The sequence below is a fragment of the Cherax quadricarinatus genome, chromosome 32, assembly GCF_038502225.1.
Source record: "Cherax quadricarinatus isolate ZL_2023a chromosome 32, ASM3850222v1, whole genome shotgun sequence".
Lineage (NCBI taxonomy): Eukaryota > Metazoa > Arthropoda > Malacostraca > Decapoda > Parastacidae > Cherax > Cherax quadricarinatus.
The window spans coordinates 26,303,282-26,318,243 of NC_091323.1; the positions used below are offsets into that span (position 1 = coordinate 26,303,282).

The 14,962-nt window shown below is 37.6% G+C and overlaps 1 protein-coding gene across 2 annotated transcripts in view; it reads right to left on the minus strand.

Moving 5' to 3' along the window:
- LOC128690282 (probable G-protein coupled receptor Mth-like 4) overlaps positions 1–14,962 on the minus strand; it is a 67,184-nt gene that overhangs the window by 13,520 nt on the left and 38,702 nt on the right. For both annotated transcript variants that reach the window (XM_070090553.1, XM_070090552.1), the window contains 3 exons: positions 13,874–14,045; positions 6,256–6,351; positions 1,085–1,166 (listed from right to left, as the gene is read on the minus strand). In XM_070090553.1, coding sequence (XP_069946654.1) covers positions 1,085–1,166; positions 6,256–6,351; positions 13,874–14,045 — 350 coding nt within the window. The remainder of the gene's footprint in view (positions 1–1,084; positions 1,167–6,255; positions 6,352–13,873; positions 14,046–14,962) is intronic.

Sequence of the window (14,962 nt, forward strand, 5' to 3'; positions counted from 1 at the left end):
ACCACAGTTCAAATGCCCCTTCAAAATGCAAAATATCCCCACCTCTCCTTCAGAATACAGACACTTCTCACCTCCAGGACCCAAGTCTGGCTACCTGGTTTCCCTGAATCCTTCACAAAATGTTACCTTGTTCACACTCCAACAGCTCATCAAGTCCCAAAAACTATTTGATTCCACTCACTCCTATCTAACATATTCACATGCGTCTCCTGGATTTCCAAGCCCCTTGCACACAAAGCCTCCTTGACCCTCTCCCTCCCACTTTTCTTAGGACAACTCTTTCTCCACCTTCCCTCCACTACAGATTTATACACCATCCAAGTCATTCTATTGTGTTTCATCCTCTTTAAATTTCCAAACCACCTCAACAAACCCTTCACAGTCCTTTGAATAATACCTTTAGCAACACCATACCTCCTCCTAATCTCTAAGCTACAAATTCTCTGCATAATATTTACTTCACACACTGGTGTCAGACACAACATCTCCACTACCTCCAGCCTCCTCACTGCAACATTTACAGCCCATGCTTCACACCTGTATAAGAGTGTTGGTACCACTATACTCTCATATATTCCTCTGCCTCCATGCATAATGTTTTGTTTCCACAGATGTCACAATGCATCATCAACCTTTTTACCTTCATCAATTCTATTTTTTACCTAGTCTTTCATATACCCATCCACTGACAAATCCACTCCCAAATATCAGAACACATTCACCTCTATCATACTCCCTCTTTCCAATCTGTTATTCATTCTTTCACTGCCAACTCATTTGCTACCCTCATCATCTAGCTCTTTCCTATATTCCCTTTTAATTTCCTTCCTTTATATGCTCTCTCAAATTCATCCATCAACCTTTGCAACTGTTCTCCTGAATCTCCCATAAGCAGTGTCATCAGCAAATGGCAACTGGTACCTACATGTGCTCACTCAATTATCTAAGCACCTTTGAGACTTACCAGGCAGACACAGCCTGATAAGCAATGAGCTTCATGTCTTCCATAGTAGTATACTATATGTTTTGCATCAAACATTAATGAATTAAAATAATGTATAAATAGTGTATCTTATTTGCTCACCTTCTTTATGTTGTCCTTGCTGCAAACAGTCACAATAAAGATGAAGACTCCCTGAAGCCCATTGATTATATCAGCTAAAACCCTGCAAAATTAAATTCACGTGCTGAGTACCTGTACAAACTTATATATCAAATAAATTCTGAGTGAATTAAAAAACAACAAATAATAGTACATTACCTTCAAGTGGTTTTAAATTTCTTTAATAAAACTGTAAAACAAAAAATTCAAGCTCATGATTAAAATTAGCACATTAGTTTCAACATCTCTGGAAATCACACATAACTATATGTACATAGAAAACAAAAGCTAAAAATTTTGGTTTAGGTATTTCACATAGTATAAATGCTAACTAACTAACACTCTTTTCTTATACCATTATTATTGTCTTATATTCATACTACAATTAAAATTCAAAAATTTTTGTAGTTTATTTGCCAGAAAGTAGTGTATAGTACAGTAATCTCCACTATAATATCAATGGCCGATGAAGAGCATTGGGGCCCTGGAACAACACATACACTGTATATGCAGTATATTTATACTCTAAAGTCTGTTCATGCTTATAATTAATCACTCAAAACATGTATAATAAATCAATTTGAAATTAAGAATAACACTTTGTTTCCAGACAAAATGAAGCACTGGGACCCTTACCACTTGGGGCCCTCTGAGGCAACTGTCCCTTTTTCCCTTATGTTAATATGTCACTATATATGTAGGATCATATCATTTTGTGCATACAGTACAGGACACTGATGAATTATAAAACATGTTTTCTTATAATATACATAGCATTAGTTTATGTATACACTATGTCACCTATAAAACATAAAATAATATTGTAGATGAAATATTTTAACCAATAAGCAGACACAAAATAAGTGGACTATTCTGACTGTGAGTCATAGAAAACAATTAGAAGAGAGGGAAGTAAGCAAGGAAGATACTTATGCTCCAAATTGAGTATTATATGCTTCAGCATATATGGAGATGTCCTGTCTAAGGGCAATGTGTGGTGTAAATATTATGCAGAAAATTCGGAGTGTGGAAATTAGGAGAAGGTGTGGAGTTAATAAAAGCATTAGTCAGAGGGCAGAAGAGGGGTTGTTGAGGTGGTTTGGTCATTTAGAGAGAATGGATCAAAGTAGAATGACATGGAAAGCATAAAAATCTATAGGGGAAGGAAAGAGGGGTAGGGGTCGTCCTCGAAAGGGTTGGAAAGAGGGGGTAAAGGAGGTTTTGTGGGTGAGGGGCTTGGACTTCCAGCAAGCGTGCATGAGCGTGTTAGATAGGAGTGAATGGAGACGAATGATACTTGGGACCTGACGATCTGTTGGAGTGTGAGCAGGGTAATATTTAGTGAAGGGATTCAGGGAAACCGGTTATTTTCATATAGTCGGACTTGAGTCCTGGAAATGGGAAGTACAATGCCTGCACTTTAAAGGAGGGGTTTGGGATATTGGCAGTTTGGAGGGATATGTTGTGTATCTCTATACGTATATGCTTCTAAACTGTTGTATTCTGAGCACCTCTGCAAAAGCAGTGATAATGTGTGTGTGTGGTGAAAGTGTTGAATGATGATGAAAGTATTTTCTTTTTGGGGATTTTCTTTCTTTTTTTTGGGTCACCCTGCCTCGGTGGGAGACGACCGACTTGTTGAAAAAAAAAAAAAAAAAAAATGCTTCAGCTGCATGTATAATACAGCAGTACCTCAACAAGAGTTTACTTTAATTTCCTGTAAAGTACATGGCACTAATCTAACAAGAGCTTGCTTTGACTTCAGGCAGAGTACATGGTATAGTAACGTTGGTAGAATTACCAACAGTATGTTAGGTAAAAGGGCAGAAGTGCAAATAATGTGACATTTTATCAAACCATTACAGGGTTAGAGTATGTAGGAAAGAGGGAAATTATTTCCCAGTAAAAGTAGGCCTTAGACATGGATGTGTGATGTCACCGTGGTTGTTTAATATATTTATAGATGGGGTTGTAAGAAAAGTAAATGCGAGGGTCTTGGCAAGAGGCGTGGAGTTAAAAGATAAAGAATCACACATAAAGTGGGAGTTGTCACAGTTGCTCTTTGTTGATGACACTGTGCTCTTGGGAGATTCTGAAGAGAAGTTGCAGAGATTGGTGGATGAATTTGGTAGGGTGTGCAAAAGAAGAAAATTAAAAGTGAATACAGGAAAGAGTAAGGTTATGAGGATAACAAAAAGATTAGGTGATGAAAGATTGGATATCAGATTGGAGGGAGAGAGTATGGAGGAGGTGAATGTATTCAGATATTTGGGAGTGGACATGTCAGCGGATGGGTCTATGAAAGATGAGGTGAATCATAGAATTGATGAGGGGAAAAGGGTGAGTGGTGCACTTAGGAGTCTGTGGAGACAAAGAACTTTGTCCTTGGAGGCAAAGAGGGGAATGTATGAGAGTATAGTTTTACCAACGCTCTTATATGGGTGTGAAGCATGGGTGATGAATGTTGCAGCGAGGAGAAGGCTGGAGGCAGTGGAGATGTCATGTCTGAGGGCAATGTGTGGTGTGAATATAATGCAGAGAATTCGTAGTTTGGAAGTTAGGAGGAGGTGTGGGATTACCAAAACTGTTGTCCAGAGGGCTGAGGAAGGGTTGTTGAGGTGGTCGGACATGTAGAGAGAATGGAGTGAAACAGAGTGACTTCAAGAGTGTATCAGTCTGAAGTGGAAGGAAGGCGGGGTAGGGGTCGGCCTAGGAAAGGTTGGAGGGAGGGGGTAAAGGAGGTTTTGTGTGCGAGGGGCTTGGACTTCCAGCAGGCATGCGTGAGTGTGTTTGATAGGAGTGAATGGAGACAAATGGTTTTTAATACTTGACATGCTGTTGGAGTGTGAGCAAAGTAACATTTATGAAGGGGTTCAGGGAAACTGGCAGGCCGGACTTGAGTCCTGGAGATGGGAAGTACAGTGCCTGCACTCTGAAGGAGGGGTGTTAATGTTGCAGTTTAAAAACTGTAGTGTAAAGCACCCTTCTGGCAAGACAGTGATGGAGTGAATGATGGTGAAAGTTTTTCTTTTTCGGGCCACCCTGCCTTGGTGGGAATCGGCCAGTGTGATAATAAAAAAAAAATAATTACAGCTTGACAAAGCTCCTGGAAAGAGCAACGTTGTCGCAATAAAATGTCACATTAGTTGCACTTGTGTCCTTTTACCGAACAGAGTACATGGTACTATCCTAAAAGTAGATTGTTTTGAATTCATATACAATATATGGTACTACACTAATAAAAGTAAGCTTTGAATTCCTGTAAGGTCCATGTTACTAACAAGAAAGTAAAGGCATAACTTCCTGGAAAAATCAATCTCATTATTTAAGAAAAATGTTAACAGGGCACAGTAGAATTCCATTGCATTGTACACTCACTTAATAAATTAATAAAATGAATATTATCCAGTAAGAACAACTGATTAATGTAAAGAAATCAGATGACTATTAAATGGCTTTCTGATATCTAAAGCTGAAAATTTTTAAACTTGCACCTCTATATATATAAAAGAAGTGAGGACATATAGTGATAACACTCATGCAAGCACAGACACAGCTGTGTAAAAAAAAAATTAAGAATCAAATACAAAATGGGAGTTGACACAGTTACTTTTTGCTGATAATACTGTGCTTTTGGGAGATTCTGAAGACAAGTTGCAAAGGTTGACAGACCTTTGGGAGGTCGTGTGAAGGAAGGAAGTTGAAAGTGAACATAGACAAGAGTGAAATGATGAGGGTATCAAATGAGTTAGGTAAGCAAAAATTGAATACAATATTGGAGGGAGGGAATGTGGAAGAAGTGAATGTGTTTAGATATTTGAGAGTGGACAAGTCGGTGGATGAGTATACAAAGGATGAGGTAAACCATAGAATTATCGAAGGAAAAAAGGTGGGTGGTGTAATGAGGTATCTGTGGAGATAAAGAACATTATCCATGGAGGCAAAAGAGGGAATGTATGAGAGTATAGTGGTACCAACACTCTTATATGGATGTGAAGCATGGGCTATAAATGCTGCAGTGGAGAAGTCGTGTCTAATGGCAATGTGTGGTTTAAATATTAAGCAGAGAATTCGTAGTGTGGTAATTAGGAGGAGGTGCAGAGTTACTAAAAGTATTATTCAGAGGGCCGAGGAGGGGTTGCTGAGGTGGTTTGGTTATTCAGAGAGGATGGAGCCAAATAAAATGAATTGGAGGGTGTATAAATCTAAAGTGTAGAGAAGGCAGGGTAGGGATCATCCTAGGAAAGGATAGAGGGAGAGGGTATAAAACATTTTGTGTGCAAGAAGCTTGGACATACAGCAGGCAAATGTGTGTTAGATAGGAGTGGAGACAAATGGTTTTTGGGACTTGACGAGCTGTTGAAGTGTGAGCAGGGTAACATTCTTTGAAGGGATCTAGAGGAAACTGGTTAGATGGACTCAAGTCCTGGAGGTGGGAAGTACAGTGCCTGCACTCTAAATTCAAATTCAAAGTTTATTCTCTATAAGGATTACAATGCTGAGTTTACAGAATTTGGTTATTGTGTGGTTTACATGTAGTAAAATAATAATTACAGAGTGTACCACTAGAACACCTAGCATGGCTAGGCATTTCGGGCAGACTTAGATTAAATCTTAAGTTTAAAATACAGTGGACCCCCACTTAACGATCACCTCCCAATGCGACCAATTATGTAAGTGTATTTATGTAAGTGCGTTTGTACGTGTATGTTTGGGGGTCTGAAATGGACTAACCTACTTCACAATATTCCTTATGGGAACAAATTCGGTCAGTACTGGCACCTGAACATACTTCTGGAATGAAAAAATATCGTTAACCGGGGGTCCACTGTATTACAAAATTATGAGGTAAGTTGGTATTATGGCTAAGTGACTAAATACTAGTTTGTGAGTTTAGCAATGTGAATGCTTTTGTTTTGGCACTATACATAGTTTCAATATTGGAGTATCACAGGCCAACTTATGGTTTGGGATATCTGCTGTTTAGAATGACCTCTAAACTGTTATATCTGTGTGCCTCTGTCAAGACAGTGATAATGTGAATGATGGTGAAAGTGCTTCATTTTTGGGTCACCCTGCTTCAGTGAGACAGCTAGTGTTAAAAAAAATTATTTGAGAGTTAGAGTAAAAAACAAAATATGATTTAAACATACCAGAAGGTGCAAGTATTCCTGTGTTGTACACTTGAGATAGCCTCAGCTATCCACACAATACCCATCACAATAAAGAGCTTAATATACAGCCAAGCTCTGAAACGAAAAACAAACTTTTTATCTCAGAAACAAATTACATATATCACATCACCATTTGTCCTACTCGAAAATGCTACGTTATGATAATGCATGTGAATAGTGTGTCTGAAGCATTTGGGAATGATTTTATATGTGTTTGTTGATGTTATTAATGAAATTTCATTGAGCTTCACTCATAAATCACTCCATAAATAATCAAATTATCATAATTATTTCCCAATAATAGCAAAAGAGGTCTGAGGTAATATGCATTTCTTTTCATTGATGTTTTAAAAATGAAAGAATACATTAATTATAAGAATGCTCAAAACATGTCTTGGTTTTCTTCAAAGACACTACAGTAAGAATGATAACAAATTCCCACTACAGGCAGCACACTCCACCAATATTCAAAACTCTAAACCTACTCACCATACAAAACATCCATACTTATTACTGCACCTACTACATTCATAGAGCACTTAACTCTGATATAGACCCTCCCCTCAAACGTCTCCTTACCAACCTCAACAGAACACATGACCATAACACAAGGCATGTTCCTTGTGTCCATCTCACGCAATGCAAAAACTCAATGCACATAAAAGGCCCTAAAATCTGGAATTCATTACCTGTGAATATAAAAGAAACACTGTTTATAAATTCAAGTCTCTTCTCAAAAATCACTTACTCACCCACAAGTAAATAAATACTGAATAATTATATCTCATAAACTGTATCTCATAAATGTTTCTCATTATTGTATCTCACAAATGTCTAACATGTGACCCAATCAAACTTTATTTTTTAATTACATTACCTAACAGAATACTCCATTCTACTGAATGCACAGCAACACAGTAAATGACCATATGACCTGTCTTTGTAATACTCATTTGTGCTAAATTGTTATCTGTTTACAATGTTTTTACCACTGAATATATCACTGCTTAGTTAATCTTAGGTTAATTTTAAGCCTGCCCATAATGCTCTGCATACAAGGGGCTTTGGCATGTTGCACTGTAATAACTGTATTCCTTTGTACTTCACTGTATCATGTTCAAATTAATAAATAAATAAATAAATAAATGGTAGTAAAAGTTCTTTTAAAGATTGAAAAAATGCAATCCTTCAATGGAAATAATATACTATACTAATATTTTTGTTTTGGAAGCACAGTACAGAATTCTTTATCTGAAATGCTTGGAACCGGAAGTGTTTTGGATTTCAAATTTTGGAATATTTGTACATATACACGTGTATTTATTTGTGTCTATAAAATGGGACAGCTTGGAAATGGGACTCAAGTCTAAATACAATACAGTACTAAAACAAACATGATCACTGCATACAAATAGAAGATTAAAGCAGGTCCAGACACTACAACTATGCCAGGTCTGAGAAACTTGAGGGAGAGGCTACATCATCAGTGACATCACTTTGAGAAGGAACATCAGAAGCAATTGAGGGACCTGGAAGCAGAAGCTCTAGGGATAAGGAAGTACTTTGAATGTTTCTTCAAGTATCATCTGTCTCAATAACTGCTTTTTGTCATAGTAGTCTCTTTGATTTTATACACTGACATGATTTCTTGTTCTAATAAGAACATAAGAACATAAGAACGAAGGAACACTGCAGAAGGCCTACTGGCCCATGCGAGGCAGGTCCAAGTCTCCTACCGGCTTAAGCCAATGCACCCAACCTAGTCAGGTCAGGTCACATTGACTTAAGGGAGGAACACGGCAACCGACCTGGTAGCACAAGCTATCAGGTCTAACTCACACCCACCCACATCCACTCATGTATTTATCCAACCTATTTTTAAAGCTACACAACGTTCTGGCCTCTATAACGGTACTTGGGAGTTTGTTCCACTCATCCACAACTCTATTACCAAACCAGTACTTACCTATATCCTTCCTGAATCTGAATTTTTCCAACTTAAAACCATTGCTGCGAGTCCTGTCTAGGCTAGATATTTTCAGCACACTATTTACATCCCCTTTATTTATTCCTGTCTTCCATTTATACACCTCAATCATATCCCCCCTAATTCTACGTCTTTCTAGAGAGTGCAGATTCAGGGCCCTTAGTCTATCCTCATAGGGAAGGTTTCTGATACATGGGATCAACTTTGTCATCCTCCTTTGTACATTTTCCAGAGAATTTATATCCATTCTGTAATAAGGTGACCAAAACTGTGCAGCATAATCTAAATGAGGCCTAACCAAGGATGTATAGAGTTGAAGAACAACCTGAGGACTCCTATTATTTATGCTTCTTGATATGAAGCCAAGGATTCTATTAGCTTTATTGCGAACACTTATGCACTGTTGTCTTGGTTTCAGATTACTGCTAACCAGAACTCCTAAATCTTTTTCGCAATCCGTAATATTAAGATCTACATTATTTAGTTTATATGTGGCATGGTTATTGTCCTGTCCAACATTTAGAACTTTGCATTTGTCTATATTAAACTGCATCTGCCACTTCTCCGACCACTGCATCAGTCTATTCAAATCTTCCTGGAGTGCTCGAATGTCCTCGTCAGAATGAATTCGACGGCCTATTTTGGTGTCATCGGCAAACTTGCCGATGTCGCTCTTTATGCCCTCATCTATGTCGTTTATGTAGATTGTGAACAGCAGGGGGCCCAACACTGACCCCTGTGGAACACCGCTCGTGACACTTCCCCACTCTGATTTCTCCCCATTTATGCAAACTCTCTGCTGCCTATTTGTCAACCATGCCTCTATCCAGGAAAAAATTTCTCCTCCTATTCCATGTGCTTTAATTTTCCTCAATAGTCTCTGATGTGGGACCCTGTCAAAAGCCTTACTGAAGTCCATATACACAATATCATATTCATTACCATGATCTACCTCCTCAAATACCTTAGTGAAAAAAGTTAATAAATTCGTAAGGCAGGAACGCCCCTTTGTAAAACCATGCTGAGATTCGTTGATTAATTTATGCTTTTCAAGGTGGCTACGAACTGCCTCGGCAATTATTGATTCCATAAATTTTCCCACTATGGAGGTTAGGCTTATTGGTCTATAGTTCGAAGCTAAGGACCTGTCACCTGTTTTGAAAATAGGTATCACATTTGCCATTTTCCACTTATCTGGCACCATGCCAGTTTGTAGTGATATGTTGAAAAGATTAGCCAAAGGTGTGCTAAGCTCCTCTTTACATTCCTTTAGAACCCTTGCATACAGTTCATCAGGGCCTGGGGATTTGTTAGGTTTTAATTTATCTATTTGCCTAAGGACCATGTCACTTGTGACCCTAATAGTGCACAGTTTATTATCGTCCTGTTCTACATAATTTATCATTACTGGAATATCGCTGGTATCCTCCTGTGTAAAAACTGAGAGGAAGTATGTGTTAAAAATTCTACACATTTCCTTATCACTGTCAGTGAGCTGACCCGAGGAACTTTTGAGTGGGCCTATCTTGTCCCTGATCTTACTTCTGTATACCTGAAAGAATCCTTTTGGGTTAGTCTTCGATTCTCTTGCAACTTTAACCTCATAATCTCTTTTTGCTTTTCTAATTCCCTTTTTTATTTCTCTCTTTAACTGAATATATCGATTTCTCAATTGCCCCTCTCCTCTTTTGATTAGCCTATATATGCCTCTCTTTTGACCAATCAGATATTTTAATCTATTGTTCATCCATTTAGGATCATTTTTGTTTGATCTGATTTCCCTATTTGGAACATAATTTGACTGAGCAGCTAGAACTATGCCCTGGAAAGCATCATATCGGCAACCATCACCACCTACCTGACCCTTAGTCAGGTCATTCCAGTTCAGCCCACCTAAGTAATTTTTCAGTCCTATGAAATCAGCCAAGCGAAAGTCAGGGACGGAGACTTGATTGCCATTATTAGGGGAATTCCATGATATATTAAAACTGAGTGATTTGTGATCACTTTCCCCAAGCTCATCATTAACCTCAAGATTATTAATTAGTGTTTCCCTACTGGCAAGAACCAAGTCAAGGAGGTTATTTCCCCTAGTTGGCTCTGTCACAAACTGTTTTAAAAAACAATCCTGGATCGTATCAAGAAAGTCACCTGACTCTAAATTTCCTGTCAAATTGCTCCAGTCAATCTGTCTATAGTTGAAATCTCCCATTAGCACAACATTTTCGTATGTAGATGCCTTACGAATTTCGTCCCATAGAAGTTTACTGCACTCCCTATCAAGATTTGGGGCCCTGTAAATCACACCCAAAATTAGTTTTTCTCGGCCCTCGAGAAGCTGTAACCAAACAGATTCAGTGGCTGACGCTTCTAATTTAATATCTTGTCTAACACAACAATTTAAATTGTCTCTGACATACATCGCTACTCCACCACCTTTCCTGTTGACCCTGTCAGTGTGGAATAATTTATAGCCTTGTATGTGACATTCAGAGGGCATCTCTCTATCTTTCAGATTGAGCCAGGTCTCTGTTATAGCAATAATATCTATGTTTCCTGCACTTGCAATTAATCTTAGCTCATCTATCTTATTTCTTACACTCCTGCTATTAGTATAGTAAACCTTAAGAATGCATGCTGCTTTAGTCCGTCAATAAGTTTATCACACATTTTCACCTATTTTCACTATAGGTACCTTTCACATATTTTCACTATTGGCACCTTTCCACTGTGTTAACAATGTTGTCTTCATCGTCACTATTTTCATCAGGATCACCACAATTCAGAACCAGTTCAGCTATTTCACCATTGGTCACTGAAAGAACAACTGCAGCTTCACTATCAATATTAAAAACTTCGATATCCGCTTCCTCCAGGTTACTGACAAACTCTGAAGGTATACTTTTTGTGTATGTAAGGAGATCTGTCATCTTTCTCTCACTTGACAAGCAGAATTCTTCAAACTCATCACTTTGTCCATCATCGTCACTCAACAGTCACAGGCCAGAGGTTGTGCCAGGCATGTGCAAGGGTGTCTTTAGTTACATGATTCCATGCAATAGCAGCTGTATACATGGCATCCTTCAGAGTAAACTTTTTCTTGAAGTTGTCCACACCCACACCTTTGTTCACTGCTGCCAGCAGTTCAAGAAATTGTCTTTATATTTAGCCTTCATTGAGAATGCCTTGGTTACATTACTGAATTAATGAAGTCATATTTGAAGGAAAGTACATATCATAAACATTATTTCTGATGATAAGTTCAGCTGGAGGATGAACAAAACAGCTGCCAAGGAATGACAAAATCTTGCACTTGTCATCCAATCTGGCTTCCCTGCACTGGGCACAAGCCACTAGTACAAAATGTTTGTGAAACCAATAGGAAAAGATGTCTCTGGTGATCCATGACCTTTTGTTAGCATAATTATGACCTGGTAAGGTATTCATACTTTTAAAACAGTGAGGGTGTAGCTTCTGCCTGCCACTGCAATTTTACACATATGTGCCTGCTGTATTAGCACATCCCAGCATAGTTAATCTGTCCTTGGCATCCTTAACTCCTGTAGGAGCCCTCTCATCAGTTAATGTTGTTCTGGGGTAATAACACCAGAATAGTGAAGTCTCATCAACACTGTAGATTTGTTCTGCTGTTCAATTTTCATCAGCAACAATCCTAGCAAAAACATCAATGAATTTCTCTGCTGCTTTATGATCAGCAGATACTTTATCACCTTTAATCTTTAAATATTTAATGCTGTGCCTTTTCTTAAATTTCTGTAACCAGCTACTGAATATTCAGTTACTTTCAATATTCAGTTTGTCATTATGGGTTTTTACTTTTCATGTTCAGTATTATGTTAAGGAGCATACACTCATTCTGACGCTGACGAATCCACTCTGTCAGTACAGTGGACCCCCGGTTAACGATATTTTTTCACTCCAGAAGTATGTTCAGGTGCCAGTACTGACTGAATTTGTTCCCATAAGGAATATTGTGAAGTAGATTAGTCCATTTCAGACCCCCAAACATACACGTACAAACGCACTTACATAAATACACTTACATAATTGGTCGCATTCGGAGGTGATCGTTATGCGGGGGTCCACTGTATATGATTGAGATCTTCATTTTTCCCTCTTTGCAAAGTTTTTCTGTTCATCACTTTCAGCATAGAACTTCATCAATTTGTAATTTTGTTTCTTTAGGTTGTAGATAGTGGCTGTTCCAACGTCAAACTTCTCAGTCATATGCTTCACACTTACATCACTGTCAAGTTTTTCCTAAATCATGACTTTCTGTGATAGAGATAAACATAAATGTTTCCTCTTTTTCTTTTCATCATTACCCATAAGCCTTTTTGACATTTTCAACAAAATCTTCACACCACAGAGCACAAAATGGTAATCAGTGAGTAATTGCTGCTGACAACAAACTGGCACTAATAAAATATGAAGCTGGTCTATTTTGACTCAACAGACAAAGGGTTGATCCTCCACCACATCTTGCACTGAATGATTGATTTGTCATGCATCATGTTAACACTCGAAAAACTTTTGGATTTTGGAAGTTTGGATAAAGGATTCTGTACTGCATTAAGAGTACTAAATTCACAACATCTTCATAGATTTTGATGAGTCACAAGAAAAACATTGCTACCCAGTAATAGCTACACAAAAAAGTTAACTGATTAATTGTTCAACATATTTCTTATGGATTATTATTCTGTAAAAAATGTACTTTAAGAATGTTACAGAAATAAAGCAACAAAGAAAAGGCCTTGTTTTTGCATACACGATATTGCTTACAAGGGCTTAAAACAATTTATAGACATTTGGCATTTTCTGATCTAAAACAACGGCAACACCACTTCAACTTTTAAACACTGTTTGTGGAAGATTTATTTAGAATACACAGAATACTAAAATTCTTCTTTCAAAAAACCAGCCGTATCCCACCGAGGCAGGGTGGCCCAAAAAGAAAAACGAAAGTTTCTCTTTTTAAATTTAGTAATTTATTCAGGAGAAGGGGTTACTAGCCCCTTGCTACCGGCATTTTAAGATGCCTCTTACAACACGCATGGCTTATGGAGGAAGAATTCTGTTCCATTTCCCCATGGAGATAAGAGGAAATAAACAAGAACAAGAACTAGTAAGAAAATAGAAGAAAACCCAGAGGAGTGTGTGTGTGTATATATATGCTTGTACATGTATGTGTGGTGTGACCTAAGTGTAAGTAGAAGTAGCAAGATGTACCTGAAATCTTGCATGTTTATAAGACAGAGAAAAGACACCAGCAATTCTACCATCACGTAAAACAAGTACGTACAGGCTTCCGTTTTACATTCATTTGGCAGAATGGTAGTACCTCCCTGGCAGTTGCTATCTACTAACCTTCTAATTAGAATACTAAAATTATTTTGACAAATTCTCAAAATAACATTCAGAGCATTAGCTTAATAACAATACAACACACAACTGTCAAAATAATTGTACATTGAAGGGTTAGAGCTGTAATTACTATTACGTATTTACATCTGCTTTAATGGTGAAAGGTACAAGGATCTTATTTGATGACTAATAAAAAATCATGCCTCAACTGGGAAAACTTACTGCTCTCTAGTCTTGGTAGATTTGCTGCTGTGACTTGTATTGGTATCAAATGTAGATTTTCTCTGCTTGAAGTCCCTTGCAAGTGTTACTGCTACATGAATGAAGAAGATTATGTTCACCATCACAAGAATAAATATTATTCCTGATAGATAGAGCCAATATTCTGCATCACCTGAAATCCAATAAGAGATTATGAGCAAAAAAAATTTCTCATTCAGGTTACATGACAATTTTTTAGAGGATGATGCATAAATTATAAAATGTATGATAAGACATTGTTTCAGTGTAAAATATAGAAATAACTGCAATTAGACATGTTTAATCACAGTACAATCCCTCAATTCCTGTCCCAATATATCTGTTGATATAATTTTTTATGACATAATCATAATTATTATACCCCACATTGAAGCACTAAATGCATATGGGATATATTGTACATTAATATTAAGCAGTGAGGAGGAGGCTGGAGGCAGTGGAGATGTCATGTCTAGGGCAATGTGTGGTGTAAATATTATGTAGAGAATTCATAGTCAAATCAAAGTTTATTCTCTATAAGAATTACAGTGCAGGGTTTACAGATTTTGGTTATTGTGTGGTTTACATGTAATGAAATACTAATTACAGAGGGGGCCACTAGAACACCTAGCATGGCCAGGCCTTTCGGGCAAACTTAGATTAATTCTTAACCCTAAATTATTACAAAATTGTGGAGTAAGTTGACTAAATACTAGTTTGTGAGTTTAGCAATGTGAATGCTTTTGTTTTGGTACAATACATAGTTTCTATATTGGAGTATCACAGGCAAACGTGTGACTAGTTAGGAATCATTATTTTAAGATTAAGATATGTATTTCTGTGCTTATAGTCAAATGGGCGAATGAGTGAGTGAAAGTGTGAACCACCAGGTGGTTTTTATGTAGTTAGTTGACGGGGTGTATCAGGGAGATGAGATATTTTCTAACGGTAGTTTTGAAGGTGATGTATGTGTCTGCAGTTCTAGAGTTTTCAGGTAGGGTGTTCCAGATTTTAGGGCTTTAGACATACATTGAATTTTTGTACAGGTTTAGTCGGACACGGGGAATGTCG